The following is a 23,597-nucleotide window of genomic DNA, read 5'->3' as shown; positions in this document are numbered from 1 at the left end:
ACTTCCAGCCCGGCCAAGGGCTGGAGCCCCTGCATGTGGACTAGCTACCCGTCATTTCACTGGTGTCTTCCGTGGCTGCCCTGAGTAGGGATCAGGTGGGCAGGTCCTGTCCCATCAGCTGAGGAGGGGCAGGGCATTGATGGACCTGGGTGCTCTTACTAACCCACAGGGACTTCAAGCCACTGCAGTCAGTGCCCCCACCAGCCTTCATGAGATACGTGCAACCCACGTTAAAGCAGCTTGGCTCTTTGTCCCCCTCTAGTGGCTAGAGTTTGTCCCCGCAGACGGTTCCATAGGAGATGCTTTTACGCACAGGTTGAGTGACAGCCTGGTAACCCTCTTGCCCATGCCCCTGGAGTGCTGGCCCCACGGCTCCCCCTCACCTTGCCGACGAGGAAGCAGTCATCAGCGGAGAGCGGGAAGAGCTGCCCGGGACTGTAGATGTCAGGGAGGTGGGTGCCGCTGGCTCTCTGGAACACACCTTTCACCAGCCCCTTCACACTCAGAGCATAGACATCCTGCAGCCTCATCAATGCCCGCGCTGCTCCCTCTAAGTCCTCGAACTCGGGCAGGTCCTTCTCCACCTGCGTGTAGCCATTCTTGAGCGCTGTAATGTCAGTGACGGGGGGGAGCGTCAGCTGGGCGGCGGCGAACGGCTCGCCAGTGCCCAGCTAAGTGCTTCCGTTGGCTGGAGCCAAGGAGGGATTCATGGAGAAGGGGCTTCCCCTGAAACGCCATCCGAAAGCATTTCAGTGCCGAACAAATGGGAACTTCCCCTTGTTTGCCCATCCATGGGTACGCAGCCTGCCCGAGCTTGTGCCCCTTGCTCTTACTCCTCTCTGTCCCCCATAACTGACCCCCCACATTGTCTCCTGTTATTCCCTTCCCATTTCCTCTCCTCGCCTTGTTCTCCTTCCTGGCCATCACCTTCCTCCCGCTGCCAATTTCCCCTCCTCCCTCATTCCCTCCCACTTTCAATCCCTCCCTTGAGCATCCCCCTCATTATCTCTACATGGGGGAGATGGATCCAGGCCCGGTGACACCAGCTGAACCTCTAGCCCCAAGCCCCAGCTCCTCTGGACACATGGTGAGAGATTCACAAAGGCATGTAGGTGCCTAACTTCCATTGGGATCCATGGGAATTAGGCACTTGAATACCTCTGTGAATCCCACCCATTGCGCTCATCTGCTGACTCGAAGCAGGTCAAGCGCTGTGGGTACGTGGCAGCTGTGGGTTCGGCACAGGCCCCTCTCCGGTACCTTGGGTGTTCTCGCTGGCCTCCAGGCTGTGCACCACATTCAGCCAATCAGACTGCAGCCTCTTGATCAGCGTGTAGGCGAGTAACGGGTTTGCCGCAGAGCCCCCGGCTCCTTGGTGCAAATCCTGCACCTTGTTGTAAAACCTGGAAGGCATGAGCAGGGCAATCCCTCAGAGACACTGGAACCAGCCAGCACGGCCCATTGCAGCAGGCTGGGCGACGGGCCGGGGAGCACGGAGCTGGGGAAACTCCTCAGCAGTGAGATCTGGAAAGACTGAGGGATGGTGGCTCGCGGGAAGCGCCATCAGTTGAAACTAGACAGGACAAAGCAGGGGTCAGATGGGCAGGTCCTGCCCCCTCAGCTGCAGGAAGGGCGGTGCTCTGGTGGATCTGGGTATCTCTCTTTTGATAACAAGAACAGAGCTTGCTCTTACTAAGCCCTGGAGGACACCGTGTGTAGCAGGAACGAGCAGGATGGGGATAAGCTAACATCTCTAACAACTTTCATTCCCCCAGCTCCCCTCTGCTTGAGTTCAGATCAAACCCACTCAGAAATGCAAGGGATGGGAGGGGTCACTTCCTGCTGCTCAAGTGAGCTTGCAGTGCCTGGTACTTTGTCTTTTCCATGGGCATATCAGCAGTTGCAATGGCCAGCCCCATTGTCCAGCTCACAGATACCCAAGCCCCAGATCCCTGCTTTGACTTCAGCTTGGATCTAACTTTAGATTTTCTGTTGTGCTCAGCAGAGCAGGGGGAAAAGCCATAAAATGGCACCTAGAGCTTGAGTCATTCCAGATGTTAGTCATGTGACCCATCCTCATAAAAAGGTATTTTCCACTGCCCTCATTATTAGACTCCTGAGCTCAAACCCGATCCTGAGATTGACTCCCTGCAGTAAATGCCTCTGTGTCAGGAGTCACATGTTGAACCTGCAGCCTGACTCCTCCATGAGCAATGATGACTGGAGTGTGTCACCTGGCCAGTCAGAGGGGCCAGAAGGAACCCCCCAGGTCTGCACACCATTCAGCTTTGGGCTGGTACAAAATTTGAACCTGGAACTGGGTATATTACAAATGGCCCCTTTCATTATACTGGGATGAACCAAAGCCCCAGAGCCAAACTCCCTTTGTGATTGAAATCTAGATCCATAGATTGTGCCCATCTCCAGTCAAATGCAAAGGATACTCCTGAGGAAATTCTACGCCAGAAAATTAGAAATTCTGTGCACAATATTTTAAAATTCTGCAAATTTTATTTGTCCGATAAATGTGGAGGCTCCAGCCTGGCATTGGGGAGCACAGGCCACTGGTTCTACAGTGGTGGGAAATCACTGTGCAGCTCCCCCCCGGGACATGGACTCAGCGGTGAGGCTGCACCCAACCTTGACACAGCAATACCATAGCATACCAAGGTTTCCCGTTCCCAGCCAATGGGAGCTGTGGGGGAATGACCCACAGGTGAGGGCAGCCCGTGGAGCCCTCTGCCCCTGCTCCTTCAGGGGCCGCAGGGAGCCTAACCTGGCCCCAGTGCACGCCGCTGCCACCGGAGCCCGCACCCTGAACCTCTCCTGCACCCCACACCCCAACCCCCTGCCCTGAACCCCCTGCTGCACCCCAACCCCCTGAGCCCCCTGCTGCACCTCGCACCCCTCCTGCACCCCAAACCCTGCAGCACCCCACACCTCTCTTTCACCCCAACCCCCTGCCCTGAGCCCCCTCCTGCACCCCAATCCCCTTCCCTGAGCCCCCTCGTACATCCCGCACCCCTCACCTGCCCCAATCCCTTGTCCTGAGCCCCTTCCTGCACACTGCACCCCGCACTCCCTTCTGCACCCCAACCCCCTGCCCCAGCCCTCCCTTTATGGCTCTGCATGCAATTTCCCCACCCAGATGTGGCCCTCTGGCCAAAAAGTTTGCCACCCCTGGACTAGATGATCGCAATGGTCCATTCTGGCCTTGGAATCTATGACTCACAGAACCCATTCAACTTGCCAACTCTCATGATTTGATCCCCCATCTCACACTGTGTGGGGTTTGTCTCAAAGCCCCAGCTCCCGGTGTCATGGGATCATGAGAGATGCCTTTTATTTTAATGTAACTTTCTAGCTCTCATGATATCAGAGCAAAGCTTGAAAACATGGCCAATAAAGGCTCAAATGAAATGACGCAAAATGTATTGTTTTGAGTCTCATGATTATTTTGCAGGGGAGGAGGAGAGGCTGATTCATGAGTTTTGAATGATTGGGGTTGGCAATTAGGGAGCTGGGAAAATCTCCAGGAGCACAGGAATATTCTGTCTCCGACAGTGTCCAACATCAGATTCTTGAGGAAGGGGTAAAAACCCCACACCAGGAGGAGCTATGGGACAATTTGCCTCATTGGCTTATGCACAGAAGCATGAGGTTTAATATCCCTCCCACCACATTTCTGTAAGCGTGAATTAGGATAACGCTAGATACCCATGTTATCCCCCTGCCTGGGGCTGCAGATCTGACCCTGCTGCCAATCTGACCAAGTCCCACTTTGTTATTTCACACGTTAGAGCAACAATTCTGAGGGATTTAGTCATGTTTGTTATTGGTGGAAAAGCTGGTGTATTTGGGGGCCAGGTTCCGCGGACATGCATATGACCCGCTCCGTGTCTGTTACAAATAAGGCCACAAGGTTCATTGGTAAAGAAATACATCATTCCCGATACGTGCTTTTGTTTCCAGACATTTAACTGCTCCATGCAGGAAACCGCAGAACAGCTGAATGCTCCATTGTTGGGATGGAAGGCTTTCCACCACGCAGCCTCTGGCTGATGGGGGATGGGGGACTCCTTCTTAGTTAGCAAAGAAAGGAAAGGATTATTGCACAATGCTCAGACTCTGGGTTTCCTGGGCAAAGATTTCTTCTGCACTACGGATGACTTGGGAAGTTTTTAGTCCTGATTCTCCTCTTGCTTACATCAGTTTTACCTCGGCGTAACTCTAGTGACTTCATTGGAGTCATTCTACATTTACACCAGTGTAAACAAGACCAGGGGCCACCCAAGCAGGTCCTTCAGCACAGCTTCACCCCTGATTGCAGTGGCATGGCCCTGCTTGCACCAGGAATAGGCTTGGACCTTTGCATGTATAGCCTCTCACCCCCATTGTTACCCACAGTAGCAATGAGCAATGTAAGTGCCCTGCTGCTGACTCCTGTCCGGCCCAGGTCGGTCAGCGCAGATGCATGGTAAGACGGAGTAACAAACACGGCAGCTCTGACAGCGAGTTTGTCCAGTGAGCCTGGTAGTCCACGTACACACACACACACAGGGTCAGTCACATGCACACCCCTACATATGCATGCTGCACACCCCCTGATGCTAACGTATATACATCCCCATTCACTTGCACAAACACAGAAGCAGGTACCCATTCATCCACGTACTCACTGGCACACTCACATGGGACACTCATATGCACGCATGTACTGTACATACAAACATGGACAAACACACTTAAGCACTGTCAGACCGGCAATCATGAGTCCTAAGCCCTGTGTAAGGTAAAACAAGGGCTTCCCCTTTATTCCAGTTAACAGCCGACACAAAGAAAAATTCCAGCACCGGGCTCGGTGAGGCACCTGGCAGGCCCCCAATGCACAAGGCGTGTCCACACGGCAGCTGGGGGGGAGCCGGGGTGGACGCTGACAGACACGTGCTCGCTGCATTAGAACGCGGCTGGACGAGTGTGGCTGTTGCCGCACGGGGGCTTGGGCTTGCCGCCCGAGCACAAGTCCACCTGACCCCCTGGGTCTGTATTCTGGGGCTGCCACCTGTCTCTCGGTTTCAGTTACTCCTGGGGGGATTCCGCGCACCCGCACAAAATGCCCCCTGCAGAATTTCCGCATTTCCCTGCAGAAAACGCCAGGGGAGCTGCGCGGGGGCGCGACCATATGCACGGTTTTTGGTGGGGGGGACTGCCCCTCAAACAGAGGTGAGGCATACGGGGGCACACGGGGTTACGTGTCACTGCCCCCCTCCCGATTTCTGCAAGTGCAGGTTGTTGCTCCCTTCTGTGTGCAGGGAGCCTTCCTGTTTTCTGTGCAACAGAGCGTGCCCACGGTGGGGCTGGGTAAGGGATGTGGGGGAAGTGAGGGAAGCGGGGGAGGGGGTGGGGGAAGGGGCAGTGGGGAAGGAAGGGGTGGTGGAATAGGGCAGGGGGAGGGGAATGTGGGAGTGAGGGGAGGGGGATGGAGAAGAAAAGGGGATTGGGGAATCACAGGGGGAGCCCAGCATGGGGCATCCCCGCAGCAGCAGCTGGGGCTCCGCCGTTAAGCATGCCCATTGAATCCTCATTCTGACAAGCCCAACCCCCTACACCTGGACCTCTCTGACAAGCCCCCCACACCAGACCCCCATCCCTCTGAGCCCGAACAAGCTGCACCTGGACCCCCACCCCCATCAAGCCCCACTGCCCCAGCACCCACACCTCCCCACTGAGCCCCACATACCCAGACCCCCCTGCCAAGCCCCATCTCCCCACACTCAGACCCCCCCTCTGAGCCCAACCACCATCACCTGGATCCCCTGCAGAGTCCCATTGCCCCTACACCCGGAAGCCCCCAACGAGCCCCCGTGCACCCAGATCTCCCACTGAGCCGCCCACGCCCAGATTGCCCCACACAGAAACCCCTCACCCCACACCCGGATCCCCCCACATTAAGCCTCTCCACACTTGGATCCTGCTGGGTTGAGCCTGCCCAGCCACACCTGGTGCACCTGGCACAGAGGGGCAGGGCCCCGGGGTGTTTCTGGGGCAGACCCAGGCCTTGCACTGCGTCAGGGTCAGGTGCAGCTTCACTGCCGAGTCCCGGTACTGCAGGGGGTGGGGGCTTCAGGGTGATCGTCCACCTCAATGCCGCCAGTGGCCTGTGCTCCCCTCTGCCACGCTGGAGCCACATTTCTTTATTGACAAATAAAACTTGCAGAATTTTAAAATATTGAGGCACCATTTTTAATTTTTTGGCGCAGAATTCCTGCAGGAGTATTTCAGGGCTCAAGCAGCACGAGGGTGTGTTTGTCTACCCTGGCTGGGAGGCACATCTCCAGCTGCAGTGTAGACGGACAGATCTCCCTCGATTAATAATACAACCTGAATCCCTTCAATAAAGGGGGGTTTTCACCTTCCCCTGCAGAATGCCGGGTGGTTCACCTGCTGGGATCGTTTAGGCATAGTTCACCTAATCCATTCCCTGCTACCGCAGGGGTCTGGGACATCGGTAGCACCTCGGTCACTCCCTGTGGCACTCAGTTTAGTCTCCTGGGGGCTGAAATGCTTTAGTCTGATTAAAGTCCTGGGTGTACCACGAGCGGATCGGTGTGAAATTGAACAGCCTGTGACAGACAGGAGGTGAGAGGATCTAATGGTCCCTTCCGGCCTTCAACTCTGTGAAAACACACTCACTCGCACACATGTATTGTTACACACACACGGTCCTGGGCACACACTTGCTCACATGTATTGTTACACATCCATGGTTCTGGCCACACACACTCACTCACCTGCTCACATGTACTGTTACACACACAGAGTCCTGGCCACACACACTCACTCACACACATGTGCTGCCATACACACATGATCCTGGTTGCACATGCTTGCTCACTTGCACACATGGACTGTTACCCACACACACAGTCCTGGGCATGCACATTTCATTTACACACTCACATGCCCTCCCTGCATGGGAACCCTCGGACTGCGAGCAGGGACCATCCTTCTCAAGTGTCTGGAAAGGACCTGGCACACAGCGGCTGCTACTGCAAACTAGCATTAATAATAACAACAAGCTCATCTGCATCCATGCCTTCACTCCCCACACATGCCCTCTGCTAGCACATCCCTGGCTGGGTCCTCCCGTGTTTGGTTTGCGAACTGACCAGCCCTAGGTGAGACACAGCCATCATTCTACAAAGCCCATCTCCTGTGGCGTCTGGTACTCTCTCTTCTGTCTTTTATCGATTTATTTAAAACTTGTCTCTCCTGACGCTCCAGGCACTTGCACACCGAGGAACAGACGCAAACCAAACACAAAATGCTCTCAGGTTCCTTGCTAACCAGCGTGGCCTAAAGGCCAGGATCACCAACAAGCCTGAGGGAGTTAGGTGCCTGCGTTCAGTGGGAGTTGGGCTTTTGATAATCCCAGCCCATTACGCTGTTTGAGGCAGGGACCCTCTTCCATTCTGTTTGTACAGCCCCTAGCACCATGGGGTCCTGCTCCCGGCCTGGACCCCTCCCGGTGCGGAGTGCGCCGCCTTCTGAAATACCCAGGGTCCGCGGCTCCGCTGGATCCGCCGTCCTGCCATGGAAGTGAATGGAGCAGCACCGGAGCGAAAGGGATGGGGCGGGCAGGCAGGGTGGGTCCCTTCTGCAAGGAGAGGGATTTTGCCCAGCCAAGTGCTTTCGCCAGGGGCCGGAGGGGACCCCACTGGGGCAGCTGAGCACTGGGAAAGTTCACGGCTCCGGGTCCTGGCTGCAGACCGGGGGGCTCTCTGACCCAGCTGCCTGCCCCTCCCGTGTCTGAATGGCCAGGCTGATCCGGACTCTGCTGGGAGCTGGTCCCGAGGCAGAGCCAGGCTGCGGGGTGCAAGGTCCGGGGGTGGATCGGGCTGCGGACCCCGCCGGATGGGGAGGGTGTCTGGATCGGGGTCAGCCTGGGAGGGCAGGGCGCCGGGAAAGCCAAAGGGTCCAGGGTCAGTTCGGGCCCCTCTCCGGGTGCTGCGCGCCGGGCTGGCCCACTTACCTCTGCAGGTCCTTCAGCCGGTGGGTCTCCGCCTCCAGGTAGGCCCCCAGGTGCCGCAGCAGCCGCCGCTCGGTGGCCAGCGCCTGCCGGACGCTCAGCATGGAGCTGAAGGTCTCGCCCGGCGCCCGGCGCAGCCAGCCCAGCCACAGACCCAGCGCAGCCACCGCCGCCAGGCGCATCGCTGCGGCGCCGCGGGGGAGGCTCCGGCCGCCCCCCAGCTGCCCTGCGCGGGGCCCCGGCTCCGGGATCTTCCCCTCCCAGCGCCCGGACAGCGGCGTGTGCGCCCCCGGCCGGCAGGAGCGGGGCCCGGCTGCGGGCGCTCCGCCGTGGCCAGTGGCAGGGAGAGGCACCGGGGGCGGGGAAGCTCCGGACGCGAAGGGGAGAGGAAAGCTGCGGCGGGGGCCGGCAGCCGGCACCGACCAAGGGGGCGCCCAGGCAGGATCGCACCAGCGGCGCCTTTCGGGGGCGCAGGGGTTTGGCCCGGTGAGTCTCGCTCGTGGGCAGGAGGCAGCTCTCCCGGGGGAGGGGGATTGATCACCCCGCCCCCTGGGGGCTTCCTGCAGCGTCCCCCGGCGCAGCGAGTCAGCCGGTGAGAGAGACACGGGCGGGGTCACTTGGCCCCGGAGAGAGGAATGACCAGCCTGGCGATGTGTGGCTCCAGGCCAGGAGCTCAGCCAGCCAGCGGGCCGGGATCCCAGTGATCCCTGCGAGCGACTGCCTGGCGGCACAGACCTACGGGCAGGGCTAGGGTCCTCCTTAGACGCATTAGGTCGAATTTATAATGTGTGCGTCTACACTACCCAGCCCTTTCTGCCGACTTAAAGGGCTCTCAAAACCCACACCTGTCCCCCACCTGGAGGAAAGGAGTAGCGCCAGAGTCGACCTTCCCGGGTCCAATTAGGGGTAGTGTAGACACAGCACAGTGTAATTCCAGGGGTTTGGCCTCCTGGAGCTATCCCAGAGTGCTCCAATGTGACCGCTCTGGACAGCACTTTCAACTCCACTGCACTTCAGCCAGGTACACAGGGCCCTTTTGCATTCCATTTCCTGTTTGATCAGCCTGGGGAGCTCACCACCGCCCCTGACCATGGCTGCCCAGGGCCGCAGACGTGCTCCAGCCTTTAGCGTTCAGGAGACACTGGATCTGATTGCCCTGTGGGGAGAAGAGCCTGGGCAGGCAGAGCGCTATGCCCAAATCGCACAGCGCATGGGGGGGAAAGGCTACACCAGGGACTCACAGCAGTGCCGTGTGAAAATCAAGGCCCTCGTGCGAGCGTACCTGAAGACAAGGATGGCAAATAGTCGCCCTGGGGCTGAGCCACAGACATGCCGCTTCTATGAGCAGCTGCATGCGATTCTAGACAGGGACTTCACCGGTGCGCCAATATTCGTCGCGGATAGCTCCCAGGCGGCCACGGGGAACAGCGAGGAGGACACTGTTGATGAGGAAGAGGAGGAGGAGGAGGAGAATGTGCAGCAGGCAAGCAGAGGATCCATTCTCCCCAACAACCAGGACCTCGGGTGCCAGCCCCCTCCCAGGACCCACTGTTGCAGGACTGTGATGGTGGGGAAGGCACCTCTGGTGAGTGCATATTTGCAGTAACACTACAGGGGTTCAATGCAATTGTGGTTAATATTTAATTGGAGGTGAACAATTGGGGGGGCCAGTCCAGCTGTGCAAAGGGGGCTCCCCGGAAAAGCCTGTTTATGTGCCAAGAGTTTCCACACCAAAAAAATGTCTCCGGGCCTGCTCTGCCACCGCCTACCCTTTCCTGTGTGCTTACCACGCCTGCCTGCAAACCAAGATCAGCTGCCCAGCACTCTGCCAGGTGTTGTACCTCACTGGCAGGCTCTTCTTTTAGAAGACTAGGCCCTGGACTACTCTACGAGTTGAGGTTGAATTTAGCAGCGTTAGATCGATTTAACCCTGCACCAGGAAAGAGGATTTGGGGGACGAGGAGAGTGATATCATTCATGGTCACCTGGTTGAAATAGGGGAATTTTATTCACGGGACATTCAGAGATGCCCGTTCCTGCTGGGCTGTTTGCCTGTGACTGAAAAGAAATCATCCCCGCTGTTAGCCACGCGGTGGCGGGAGGCGAGGGCGGGGCCGGGGTTCATGCTGAGCTGTTTGCGTTTGGCTCGCAGGGATCTTCCCTGATACTGGTCACATGGTGGAGGGAAGGGTGAAGCGATCTTCCCAGAGAACTGGGGGGCGTGCGTGTGGGGGGTGTTCGTTGGGTTTGTGCTGCACGTTAACCCGAAAACCGCAGCCCCTCCTTTTAAATGGCCAACCCAACGGGTGCTTGGCATGGGAAAGGAGGGCACTGCTGTTTGAAACCATTCCCACATGTGATGAAGGTTGAAGAAGCCGAAAGACTGTGGCTTACCATGGCTGCCTGCAAGCCGAATTCTGTTGCCCCGCCCTGCGTGTGTGATCTCTCACACCAAACCGGCAGGCCCTCAATATAAGAGGCAAAATGCGACCGTGTACCGAAACATTACATAGCACATGTGCTTAACAGCTTGGATCACCATGAAAGAGTCTAGCCATTGTTCTCTAAAATGTGTCTTTTTAACTACCACTCTCCCTTTTTCCCCCTCCCACAGCTGCAAATGTTTCAACGCTCCCCCTATCATCTCCGTCCCAGAGGCTAGCATGGATAAAAAGGCAAAAAAACCGCACCCGCGATGAAATGTTCTCTGAGCTCATGCAGGCCTCCCGTGCTGCAAGAGCTTAGCAGAATGCGTGGAGGCAGACAATGGCAGAGTCCCTGAAAGCAGAAAACGAATGCCAGAAGAGGTGGCGGGAGCGCGTTGAGAGGAGGCAGGATGCAATGCTGAGGCTAATGGGGGAGCAAACTGACATACTTCGGCGTCTGGTGGAGCTGCAGGAAAGGCAGCAGGAGCACAGACCGCCGCTGCGGCCCCTGTGTAACCACCCGCCCTCCTCCCCAAGTTCCATAGCCTCCTCACCCTGACGCCCAAGAACGTGGCGGGGGGCCCCCCTCCGGGCACCCAGCCACTCCACCCCAGAGGATTGCCCAAGCAACAGAAGGCTAGCATTCAAATACATTTTGAAGTGCAGTGTGGCCTTGTCCTTCCCTCATCCCCCACCCCACCTTGTGCTTCCTTCCTCCCCCACCCCTCCCGGGCTACCTGGGCAGTTCTCCCCCTATTTGTGTGATGAATTAATAAAGAAGGCATGATTCTGAAACAACAATGACTTTATTGCCTCTGCAAGCGGTGATTGAAGGGGGGAGGGCGGTTGGCTTACAGAGAAGTAGAGTGAACCAAGGGGGGTGGGTTTTCATTAAGGAGAAACAAATAGAAGGTCACACGGTAGCCTGGGCAGTCATGAAACTGGTTTTCAAAGCTTCTCTGATGCGCAGCATGCCCTCCTGTGCTCTTCTAATTGCCCTGGTATCTGGCTGCGCTTAACCAGTGGCCAGGCGATTTGCCTCAACCTCCCACCCCCATAAAAGTCTCCACTTCATTCACACGCACTCACATGCCCTCCCTGCATGGGAACCCTCGGACTGCGAGCAGGGACCATCCTTCTCAAGTGTCTGGAAAGGACCTGGCACACAGCGGCTGCTACTGCAAACTAGCATTAATAATAACAACAAGCTCATCTGCATCCATGCCTTCACTCCCCACACATGCCCTCTGCTAGCACATCCCTGGCTGGGTCCTCCCGTGTTTGGTTTGCGAACTGACCAGCCCTAGGTGAGACACAGCCATCATTCTACAAAGCCCATCTCCTGTGGCGTCTGGTACTCTCTCTTCTGTCTTTTATCGATTTATTTAAAACTTGTCTCTCCTGACGCTCCAGGCGCTTGCACACCGAGGAACACAGACGCAAACCAAACGCAAAATGCTCTCAGGTTCCTTGCTAACCAGCGTGGCCTAAAGGCCAGGATCACCAACAAGCCTGAGGGAGTTAGGTGCCTGCGTTCAGTGGGAGTTGGGCTTTTGATAATCCCAGCCCTCAAATTACACTGTTTGAGGCAGGGACCCTCTTCCATTCTGTTTGTACAGCCCCTAGCACCATGGGGTCCTGCTCCAGGCCTGGACCCCTCCCGGTGCGGAGTGCGCCGCCTTCTGAAATACCCAGGGTCCGCGGCTCCGCTGGATCCGCTGTCCTGCCATGGAAGTGAATGGAGCAGCACCGGAGCGAAAGGGATGGGGCGGGCAGGCAGGGTGGGTCCCTTCTGCAAGGAGAGGGATTGTGCCCAGCCAAGTGCTTTCGCCAGGGGCCGGAGGGGACCCCACTGGGGCAGCTGAGCACTGGGAAAGTTCACGGCTCCGGGTCCTGGCTGCAGACCGGGGGGCTCTCTGACCCAGCTGCCTGCCCCTCCCGTGTCTGAATGGCCAGGCTGATCCGGACTCTGCTGGGAGCTGGTCCCGAGGCAGAGCCAGGCTGCGGGGTGCAAGGTCCGGGGGTGGATCGGGCTGCGGACCCCGCCGGATGGGGAGGGTGTCTGGATCGGGGTCAGCCTGGGAGGGCAGGGCGCCGGGAAAGCCAAAGGGTCCAGGGTCAGTTCGGGCCCCTCTCCGGGTGCTGCGCGCCGGGCTGGCCCACTTACCTCTGCAGGTCCTTCAGCCGGTGGGTCTCCGCCTCCAGGTAGGCCCCCAGGTGCCGCAGCAGCCGCCGCTCGGTGGCCAGCGCCTGCCGGACGCTCAGCATGGAGCTGAAGGTCTCGCCCGGCGCCCGGCGCAGCCAGCCCAGCCACAGACCCAGCGCAGCCACCGCCGCCAGGCGCATCGCTGCGGCGCCGCGGGGGAGGCTCCGGCCGCCCCCCAGCTGCCCTGCGCGGGGCCCCGGCTCCGGGATCTTCCCCTCCCAGCGCCCGGACAGCGGCGTGTGCGCCCCCGGCCGGCAGGAGCGGGGCCCGGCTGCGGGCGCTCCGCCGTGGCCAGTGGCAGGGAGAGGCACCGGGGGCGGGGAAGCTCCGGACGCGAAGGGGAGAGGAAAGCTGCGGCGGGGGCCGGCAGCCGGCACCGACCAAGGGGGCGCCCAGGCAGGATCGCACCAGCGGCGCCTTTCGCGGGCGCAGGGGTTTGGCCCGGTGAGTCTCGCTCGTGGGCAGGAGGCAGCTCTCCCGGGGGAGGGGGAGTGACCCCGCCCCCTGGGGGCTTCCTGCAGCGTCCCCCGGCGCAGCGAGTCAGCCGGTGAGAGAGACACGGGCGGGGTCACTTGGCCCCGGAGAGAGGAATGACCAGCCTGGCGATGTGTGGCTCCAGGCCAGGAGCTCAGCCAGCCAGCGGGCCGGGATCCCAGTGATCCCTGCGAGCGACTGCCTGGCGGCACAGACCTACGGGCAGGGCTAGGGTCCTCCTTAGACGCATTAGGTCGAATTTATAATGTGTGCGTCTACACTACCCAGCCCTTTCTGCCGACTTAAAGGGCTCTCAAAACCCACACCTGTCCCCCACCTGGAGGAAAGGAGTAGCGCCAGAGTCGACCTTCCCGGGTCCAATTAGGGGTAGTGTAGACACAGCACAGTGTAATTCCAGGGGTTTGGCCTCCTGGAGCTATCCCAGAGTGCTCCAATGTGACCGCTCTGGACAGCACTTTCAACTCCACTGCACTTCAGCCAGGTACACAGGGCCCTTTTGCATTCCATTTCCTGTTTGATCAGCCTGGGGAGCTCACCACCGCCCCTGACCATGGCTGCCCAGGGCCGCAGACGTGCTCCAGCCTTTAGCGTTCAGGAGACACTGGATCTGATTGCCCTGTGGGGAGAAGAGCCTGGGCAGGCAGAGCGCTATGCCCAAATCGCACAGCGCATGGGGGGGAAAGGCTACACCAGGGACTCACAGCAGTGCCGTGTGAAAATCAAGGCCCTCGTGCGAGCGTACCTGAAGACAAGGATGGCAAATAGTCGCCCTGGGGCTGAGCCACAGACATGCCGCTTCTATGAGCAGCTGCATGCGATTCTAGACAGGGACTTCACCGGTGCGCCAATATTCGTCGCGGATAGCTCCCAGGCGGCCACGGGGAACAGCGAGGAGGACACTGTTGATGAGGAAGAGGAGGAGGAGGAGGAGAATGTGCAGCAGGCAAGCAGAGGATCCATTCTCCCCAACAACCAGGACCTCGGGTGCCAGCCCCCTCCCAGGACCCACTGTTGCAGGACTGTGATGGTGGGGAAGGCACCTCTGGTGAGTGCATATTTGCAGTAACACTACAGGGGTTCAATGCAATTGTGGTTAATATTTAATTGGAGGTGAACAATTGGGGGGGCCAGTCCAGCTGTGCAAAGGGGGCTCCCCGGAAAAGCCTGTTTATGTGCCAAGAGTTTCCACACCAAAAAAATGTCTCCGGGCCTGCTCTGCCACCGCCTACCCTTTCCTGTGTGCTTACCACGCCTGCCTGCAAACCAAGATCAGCTGCCCAGCACTCTGCCAGGTGTTGTACCTCACTGGCAGGCTCTTCTTTTAGAAGACTAGGCCCTGGACTACTCTACGAGTTGAGGTTGAATTTAGCAGCGTTAGATCGATTTAACCCTGCACCAGGAAAGAGGATTTGGGGGACGAGGAGAGTGATATCATTCATGGTCACCTGGTTGAAATAGGGGAATTTTATTCACGGGACATTCAGAGATGCCCGTTCCTGCTGGGCTGTTTGCCTGTGACTGAAAAGAAATCATCCCCGCTGTTAGCCACGCGGTGGCGGGAGGCGAGGGCGGGGCCGGGGTTCATGCTGAGCTGTTTGCGTTTGGCTCGCAGGGATCTTCCCTGATACTGGTCACATGGTGGAGGGAAGGGTGAAGCGATCTTCCCAGAGAACTGGGGGGCGTGCGTGTGGGGGGTGTTCGTTGGGTTTGTGCTGCACGTTAACCCGAAAACCGCAGCCCCTCCTTTTAAATGGCCAACCCAACGGGTGCTTGGCATGGGAAAGGAGGGCACTGCTGTTTGAAACCATTCCCACATGTGATGAAGGTTGAAGAAGCCGAAAGACTGTGGCTTACCATGGCTGCCTGCAAGCCGAATTCTGTTGCCCCGCCCTGCGTGTGTGATCTCTCACACCAAACCGGCAGGCCCTCAATATAAGAGGCAAAATGCGACCGTGTACCGAAACATTACATAGCACATGTGCTTAACAGCTTGGATCACCATGAAAGAGTCTAGCCATTGTTCTCTAAAATGTGTCTTTTTAACTACCACTCTCCCTTTTTCCCCCTCCCACAGCTGCAAATGTTTCAACGCTCCCCCTATCATCTCCGTCCCAGAGGCTAGCATGGATAAAAAGGCAAAAAAACCGCACCCGCGATGAAATGTTCTCTGAGCTCATGCAGGCCTCCCGTGCTGCAAGAGCTCAGCAGAATGCGTGGAGGCAGACAATGGCAGAGTCCCTGAAAGCAGAAAACGAATGCCAGAAGAGGTGGCGGGAGCGCGTTGAGAGGAGGCAGGATGCAATGCTGAGGCTAATGGGGGAGCAAACTGACATACTTCGGCGTCTGGTGGAGCTGCAGGAAAGGCAGCAGGAGCACAGACCGCCGCTGCGGCCCCTGTGTAACCACCCGCCCTCCTCCCCAAGTTCCATAGCCTCCTCACCCTGACGCCCAAGAACGTGGCGGGGGGCCCCCCTCCGGGCACCCAGCCACTCCACCCCAGAGGATTGCCCAAGCAACAGAAGGCTAGCATTCAAATACATTTTGAAGTGCAGTGTGGCCTTGTCCTTCCCTCATCCCCCACCCCACCTTGTGCTTCCTTCCTCCCCCACCCCTCCCGGGCTACCTGGGCAGTTCTCCCCCTATTTGTGTGATGAATTAATAAAGAAGGCATGATTCTGAAACAACAATGACTTTATTGCCTCTGCAAGCGGTGATTGAAGGGGGGAGGGCGGTTGGCTTACAGAGAAGTAGAGTGAACCAAGGGGGGTGGGTTTTCATTAAGGAGAAACAAATAGAAGGTCACACGGTAGCCTGGGCAGTCATGAAACTGGTTTTCAAAGCTTCTCTGATGCGCAGCATGCCCTCCTGTGCTCTTCTAATTGCCCTGGTATCTGGCTGCGCTTAACCAGTGGCCAGGCGATTTGCCTCAACCTCCCACCCCCATAAAAGTCTCCACTTCATTCACACGCACTCACATGCCCTCCCTGCATGGGAACCCTCGGACTGCGAGCAGGGACCATCCTTCTCAAGTGTCTGGAAAGGACCTGGCACACAGCGGCTGCTACTGCAAACTAGCATTAATAATAACAACAAGCTCATCTGCATCCATGCCTTCACTCCCCACACATGCCCTCTGCTAGCACATCCCTGGCTGGGTCCTCCCGTGTTTGGTTTGCGAACTGACCAGCCCTAGGTGAGACACAGCCATCATTCTACAAAGCCCATCTCCTGTGGCGTCTGGTACTCTCTCTTCTGTCTTTTATCGATTTATTTAAAACTTGTCTCTCCTGACGCTCCAGGCGCTTGCACACCGAGGAACACAGACGCAAACCAAACGCAAAATGCTCTCAGGTTCCTTGCTAACCAGCGTGGCCTAAAGGCCAGGATCACCAACAAGCCTGAGGGAGTTAGGTGCCTGCGTTCAGTGGGAGTTGGGCTTTTGATAATCCCAGCCCATTACGCTGTTTGAGGCAGGGACCCTCTTCCATTCTGTTTGTACAGCCCCTAGCACCATGGGGTCCTGCTCCAGGCCTGGACCCCTCCCGGTGCGGAGTGCGCCGCCTTCTGAAATACCCAGGGTCTGCGGCTCCGCTGGATCCGCCGTCCTGCCATGGAAGTGAATGGAGCAGCACCGGAGCGATAGGGATGGGGCGGGCAGGCAGGGTGGGTCCCTTCTGCAAGGAGAGGGATTGTGCCCAGCCAAGTGCTTTCGCCAGGGGCCGGAGGGGACCCCACTGGGGCAGCTGAGCACTGGGAAAGTTCACGGCTCCGGGTCCTGGCTGCAGACCGGGGGGCTCTCTGACCTAGCTGCCTGCCCCTCCCGTGTCTGAATGGCCAGGCTGATCCGGACTCTGCTGGGAGCTGGTCCCGAGGCAGAGCCAGGCTGCAAGATGCAAGATCTGGGGGTGGATCGGGCTGCGGACCCCGCCGGATGTGGGGGTGTCTGGATCAAGGTCAGCCTGGGAGGGCAGGGCGCCGGGAAAGCCAAAGGGTCCAGGGTCAGTTCGGGCCCCTATCTGGGTGCTGCGTGCTGGGCTGGCCCACTTACCTCTGCAGGTCCTTCAGCCGGTGGGTCTCCGCCTCCAGGTAGGCCCCCAGGTGCCGCAGCAGCCGCCGCTCGGTGGCCCTTCCAGCGCCCGGACAGCGGCGTGTGCGCCCCCGGCCGGCAGGAGCGGGGCCCGACTTCTATAATATCGACCTAATTTCCTAGTGTAGACATACCCCAAAAAATGTGGCCATGTACCTCTGGGAATGTATTTCCTGCTGTGAATTGTTTCATTCATTGCAACTTTTTGTTTTCCACTATGTATGTTTTTCCTTGCAGCTGCAACATTGTCTCTGGGTGCTTCCTCCACTCCAGCACAAAGGCTGTCCCAGATTAGAAGGCGAAAAAAGCAGACATGGGAAGACATGTTCTGTGATTTGATGCATTCCTCCGAGGCTGACAGGGCCCAGCTGAATGCACGGAGGCTTACACTGTCAGAGAGCAGGAAAGCATGCAGGGAACAAGCGTGCAACAAGCAAGAGGAGATGTTGCAGCCTATACAGGAGCAAACAGACCTATTGAGGCGTGTGGTTGAGGTGCAGGAAAGGCAGCTAGACCTTAGAGTCCCGCAGCACCCAGTGATGAACCAGCTGCCCTCCTCACCAAGTTCCATATCCTCCTCTCCCTGACGTCCTATGGTGGGGGGAAGCTCCGTTATCCCTTGACCTCAACTCCAGGGGATGGTTCACGGAGCAGAAAGCTCTCATTCCCACAGCTTTGATTGCTAGACAGTGCAATTGTAACAAGTGCCGCGTCCCTGCCCCTGCCCCGCTGTGTTATCAGGCCCTTCGACCCGGGCTATCATTGCTATTCATTGCTGTCTCTGGTCAGTGTTTGTTAGCATAATAAAAATGCATGAATTGAGGACAAGAGGCTCTTTAGTCACTGTGCACACTGTGGTTGGTGGGCAGTACATGTGACAAAGGGGCAGGTTGGTAAGGAACAACACACAGAACGGTCACATCCGTGTTGGATCATTCATGAAACTGGTTTTCAAAGCCTCTCGGAGACACGGTGCATCTCGATGTGCTCTTCTTATTGCCCTGGTCTCTGGCGGCTCCTAACGGGCAGCCAGGCAATCTACCTCAATCCCCCACCCTGCCAGAAGCTTTTTTTTGTATATAGTTTTGTATAAAGCCACAATCTGTGGACAATGTTATGATTATTACCACAAATTGGACAATGTCAAGATTATTGCCACAATCACTGGAAAAGGCTTCCTGCTCCTCACACTGTATCCTGTTGTCTTTTCCTCCCAGAAAATGTATTTCTTAAATGCCCATGTATTTATTCCTGAAACCTGTTGCTTTACACGTTTAGAAAGGCTTCAGCGCCTTTGCAGGGATAATGATTCCCTGCTTCTTTTAATTATCCTCTGAGTGTGCACAGTAATTTGCTACCACTTTTTTTTGAGGGGGGTGTCATCACAGCCTGAAATATTTTCAAAGGGGGACCCAGCAAGAAAAGTTTGAGAACCCCTGAATTGCAGGGAACAATCCTCCAGCAGCAGAGGGATGGACTTGCTGATCTAGCTGGTCTTTTCCAGCTCTGAATAAAGTGCTAGCCGATGTGCTGTATAAAAGCTATAGATTATTATGAGTCCAGTCCTCTTGTTCCCTGTCAGGGGCTGAGAAAATGCCAACTGACTGAGCAGATCCACACCCAGGGGGAGAGGGGCCAGATTTGCAGCTCCAAGCACAGAGCCTTCCCTTCCCCATGGCTGGTGCCCATGCAATGATCTCTCCAGCAGTCTGCTTGCTCTGGCCCAGCTGCAGTTGCATCATATACAGGGCTTAAATTCTCACAGAGTATTTCCCAGAGCCTCCCAAGCCATGCCCCCCCCCCGCCCCCAACGTGCTAGAAAAACTCCAGGGGGCCTTGAAAATATTTACCAGAGCTGTGTTCTGGGCAGCTCTGGCTGAATTTAAGCCCTGATCATACATGAAGCGGGCTACAGGGCCAAATCTCCTGTGAAGTGCAGCGCACCCCAACCTCCTATTGCAGTGGGAGCTGCGGGGGGCCGGGGGAGAGGGCACTCTGCACATGTCAGGATCTGGCCCATCACTTTGCGTGGAAGTTGCAGGTGCAACATGTTCCTCAGGGTTTGGCCCTAGAGAGGCCATGCTCTATGCTTCACTGGGGGTTCAGTGCCCCCAGGGGCTCTGCGTTAACGCTCAAGAAGACCGATGTGCCCATCTAGTGGACAGTGAGCAAACAACCACCACAACTGCCAGGGGAATCCGACTTCAGAGCTCCCTCACAGCTGCACGGTTTGCTGACATTGAGAGCGGGGCAGGATGCAGGTGAGGGGATCGTCACATGGGTCTAGACTCTAGTGACCCGGCTCCTCAAAGGTATTTAGGCACCTAACTACGCCCATTGATCTAATGGGAATGAGGCACCTTTGAGGAGCTAGCCATGTTGTGATAAGTGGGCTGACAAATTGACTCTGGTTGTGAGCTCAATGGTAAAATGTACGGGAAAGTTCACAAGTTGTCACACTAACCTACGCTAACAAATGTTGATGGGAAAAGATACAATGAGACAGTTCTCTGAAGACGTCCACGCAGCCTGCAGCGGCAGTCAAAAAAGCAAACAGGATGTTGGGAATCATTAAAAAGGGATAGAGAATAAGACAGAGAATATCTTATGGCCCTTATATAAATCCATGGATTTATACTGAATACTGCGTACAGATGTGGTCCCCTCATCTCAAAAAAGATATCCTGGCATTAGAAAAGGTTCAGAAAAGGGCAACTAAAATGATTTGGGGTTTGGAACGGGTCCCATATGAGGAGAGATTAAAGAGGCTAGGACTTTTCAGCTTGGAAAAGAGGAGACTAAGGGGGGATATGATAGAGGTCTAAAAGATCATGAGGGGTGTGGAGAAAGTGAATAAGGAAAAGTTATTTACTTGTTCCCATAATATAAGAACTAGGGGCCACCAAATGAAATTAATGGGCAGCAGGTTTAAAACAAATAAAAGGAAGTTCTTCACTCAGCGCACAGTCAACCTGTGGAACTCCTCGCCTGAGGAGGTTGTGAAGGCTAGGACTATAATAGGGTTTAAAAGAGAACTGGATAAATTCATGGAGGTTAAGTCCATTAATGGCTATTAGCCAGGATGGGTAAGGAATGGTGTCCCTAGCCTCTGTGTGTCAGAAGGTGGAGATGGATGGCAGGAGAGAGATCACTGATCATTACCTGTTAGGGTCACTCCTGCTGGGGCACCTGGCATTGGCCACTGTTGGAGTACAGGATACTGGGCTGGATGGACCTTTGGTCCGACCCAGTATGGCCGTTCTTATGTTCTTATGTTCTTATGTTCTAAGGCTAGTAGGGCAGATGCCCTGGGACCCAGAAAGGGTCAGTCCCTTCCATACCTCCTTTGCTTTATCTGAGGCTAAGGCAGGGTGGCCCAGCAGGGCAGGAGAGTAGAGGGTTGCATTGTGTCTGTTAATGGGTTAACTGCCCCCACCCCTCCTGGTCTCTTTGAGTGCACCTCATGGGGTCTCAAGCCACCACCTCTCTCATGGTTCTCCACTCTTAGACCAGGCCCTTGGCTGCAGTCCCCTGGGAGGAGCCGGATTTAAAGGCAGATGACCCAGGTGGCCATCTGAGGTGTTAGGCTCGGGGTGCTGTTTTTGTTATTAGCGACAAAAGGGAAAAGAGAATGTTTGAATTAACCTGTTTCGGTTATTCCGCACGTGGACTCATTTTTCACTAACCTCCTAGAATGTTCTGGGCCTTTGTAGAATCTCATGGAACCTTCCAGACTTTCTGAGAACTACATTTTCCTCGAAGCTCCTAGAATGTCGTCAGCCATGTGGGGACAGCTTGGAAGATCCTGCTCACGCTGCCAGCCACAGGCACGAGTGGGCAGTGCAGCTTTTGGCAGCTCAGGCTCATTAAAACGTATCTTTGATCGACGATGGCCGACGAGAGACTACGATTGCTGGCTATTTTGTCACTTGGAAATGCCATTGGCCGGGCTTTGGATCTCGCTGATGCTGTGCCTCAGTTCGCGAGGGTAAAGGCGAGAAAAGGGCCTTTTCGACGAAAGGACTGGGGTTAACTTTCTAAGGTTGTCACCTACTGTAACGCTAATATTGGTCCACCCAATGTTGGTGCACAGGTCAATTTCTTGATGTTAGTACGTTTCAGTTATTCTTCAAATTTAAAAGTTTCCATAAGCTTCGAGGAAATGATTTGATTTTATTTGCTTATATATGGCACGAATAAATACAGATTTACAGATCCTACCATGCAATTTTATCGTCTTATATGACAGGGATAAATCATGCCTGCAAATCGTGCAACAAAGTCATGAAATGGGCTGCAAATGCAACAAAAAATAAGGTATCCACAAGTTTAAGAAATGCAGGGGGCAGCAAAGGTGCCCCTTGCCTGGGGTGCTATTTGGTCGAGGGCCGACGCTGCCCCTGGGATCTACTGGGATGACCTCACCGGGCCTGAATTAGCTTCAGTGCCTGAAGTTCTGCCCCCCCTAGGAGCAATGACAGAGCAAAAATCAGTGGCCAAACAGCCTCCTTAGTGCAAAGTATTTAGAACCAAAGCACTTAAGAGAAAATAGCTCTTAAACTATCTACATGCCTGCCTGCCTCTCCCTACCGCTTGCCATTCCCTGGACAAGGAAAGGGACAACTCCTTCAGGCTTCCCTTTGCAGAGCTTGTCCCCCTGGATAGCTCCTGGCAAATCACCCTTTCCTCTCCTGAGTGGAGCTTTCTAGCTGTTTAGAGCCCTTTGATCTGTTAGTTCCCAGCATTAGCAGGACAGCAGGGTCATATTAGCCTGGAAGTAGATTATTGTCCTGTAATTGACCCCCTCCCCCCCCCCCCGATGTTTGCTCATCTACAGCTATTGTGTGAAAAGAAAAGGAGGACTTGTGGCACCTTAGAGACTAACCAATTTAGTCTCTAAGGTGCCACAAGTCCTCCTTTTCTTTTTGCGAATACAGACTAACACGGCTGCTACTCTGAAACCTATTGTGTGGTTTTCCTGTTTGCTCTCCCCACCACCCCCACTCAAGCTTTGTCAATGCATTCGTACAGGAAAGACTTATAACGCAACATACAGTAACTTCCCCTCACTGCCTAGTCCCATACAGTGTTCAGAACACTATTACAGCAGTGTTCCTGGATTATTACACAGCACCTCCTCACCCATCGCACTGTGTCATTGAGATCACGTGCTGGTCCCACTGCCCCGGACGGATGCTGACAAAGTGGAGGGAGTTTAGAGAACAGCACTGAAAATGGGGAGGAGACTGGAGGGATTGGGTTCTGAGGACAGACTGAAGACGCCATATACATATGTGTATGGCACCCATGGGTGTGCAGTGCCCTGAACAGACATGATGAGTCAAACGAGTCTGCAGTCTAACGCGGGTTGATCTAACATAGCAGGGACTCCATTCTCCCCACGCTTACCCCAGTGTCAAGCAGGAATAATTCCGCTGAAGTCACTGCTGTAAAACTAAAGGAGTACTTGTGGCATCTTAGAGACTAACGAACGGAAGCTCAAGGTCTCCCCCTCCTCTGCTGATTTCCCTCCTAGCAGAGTAGGTCTCTTGGCTCTGGATTTCCAAAGGATTTCCAGCCAATATTTAAACCGAAGGAGCTTAGTGACTCTTAAGGGTGATGTCTAACCTACCTCCCAAATCAAGGCCCGGATCATGACACAGCTGCTCTTAGCCCTTTGCTAGTGCTCCCATGCCAAACTCCACCCCTCTGCTGTCAGGCACTGAACTGATAAATACAGGCTAGCTGGTTAGAATCAACAGAAAATCAACATCCCGAAAGCCAAGCACCATCATGAATGCCCTGGGCCTAGGGTTTCTCCTGCTTCTGGCACTGACAGGAACCATCAGTAAGTACTCCTTCAAAAGAGATGGGTCCCTCCTCACTTTAAACTATTCAAACTGCTACCGTCTCTGAAGTTCCTGGCATGTTAAGGGCATGAGCTAACTGTGTGTGCATGGAAGAATCCAAAGCTAAAGGACTACACAGAGTTGTAACACTATCACAGCCTCTGGGTCTTTGGCTAGCACTGTCCAGGGGAGGACGCCTGCCTTTGTGAAAGCAGCTAGGGTGATCAGACTCAGAAATCTGGAGGAAGACCATTAGGATCGGTTTGTTTTGCATGCGGCAGGAAAATTGCTCAAGACTTTTGAGGCAGGGAGATCGTTCCACTGGGTCAAATTCTGCTCTTGTTCCCACCTATGTAAATCCACTGAAGTTCAGGGGAGTTACTCAGAACTTACGCCAGTACAACTGAGAGCAGAATATGGCCCATTTATGAACAGCATCTCCTGGGAGCACCAGCAACCCCAGACCAGGGTGCCTTCACTAAATTGGGATCTCACAGAGACACGC

The 23,597-nt window shown here is 55.7% G+C and overlaps 2 protein-coding genes across 2 annotated transcripts in view; one reads left to right on the top strand and one right to left on the bottom strand.

Moving 5' to 3' along the window:
- P4HA3 (prolyl 4-hydroxylase subunit alpha 3) overlaps positions 1-8,796 on the bottom strand; it is a 32,775-nt gene extending 23,979 nt beyond the window's left edge. Inside the window, exons 1-3 of the mRNA XM_073334316.1 lie at positions 8,033-8,796; positions 1,261-1,403; positions 384-607 (exon numbers count right to left, since the gene is read on the bottom strand). Of these exons, the coding sequence (XP_073190417.1) occupies positions 384-607; positions 1,261-1,403; positions 8,033-8,211 (546 nt within the window). The 5' untranslated portion in view covers positions 8,212-8,796. The remainder of the gene's footprint in view (positions 1-383; positions 608-1,260; positions 1,404-8,032) is intronic.
- A 3,708-nt stretch (positions 8,797-12,504) lies between these two features.
- On the top strand, positions 12,505-15,854 carry LOC140905625 (uncharacterized). Its single transcript, XM_073329131.1, has 3 exons — positions 12,505-13,105; positions 13,981-14,201; positions 15,231-15,854. The coding sequence occupies exons 1-3, from the start codon at positions 12,505-12,507 to the stop codon at positions 15,276-15,278; spliced, it is 870 nt and encodes a 289-aa protein (XP_073185232.1). The 3' UTR covers positions 15,279-15,854.
- Positions 15,855-23,597: the final 7,743 nt, after the last annotated feature.

Source organism: Lepidochelys kempii, chromosome 1 (genome assembly GCF_965140265.1).
Source record: "Lepidochelys kempii isolate rLepKem1 chromosome 1, rLepKem1.hap2, whole genome shotgun sequence".
NCBI classification, from domain to species: Eukaryota; Metazoa; Chordata; order Testudines; family Cheloniidae; genus Lepidochelys; species Lepidochelys kempii.
This window is presented reverse-complemented; position numbering and strand designations above follow the sequence as displayed.

Bases quoted from the DNA above. Each gene is read 5' to 3' on its own strand.
- LOC140905625 (XM_073329131.1), top strand. From the start codon at position 12,505: ATGGGGAGGGTGTCTGGATCGGGGTCAGCCTGGGAGGGCAGGGCGCCG. The intron at 13,106-13,980 runs GTGAGTCTCGCT...ATGCGATTCTAG, and splicing joins GGGCGCAGGGGTTTGGCCCG to ACAGGGACTTCACCGGTGCG. The intron at 14,202-15,230 runs GTGAGTGCATAT...CCCCTCCCACAG, and splicing joins TGGTGGGGAAGGCACCTCTG to CTGCAAATGTTTCAACGCTC.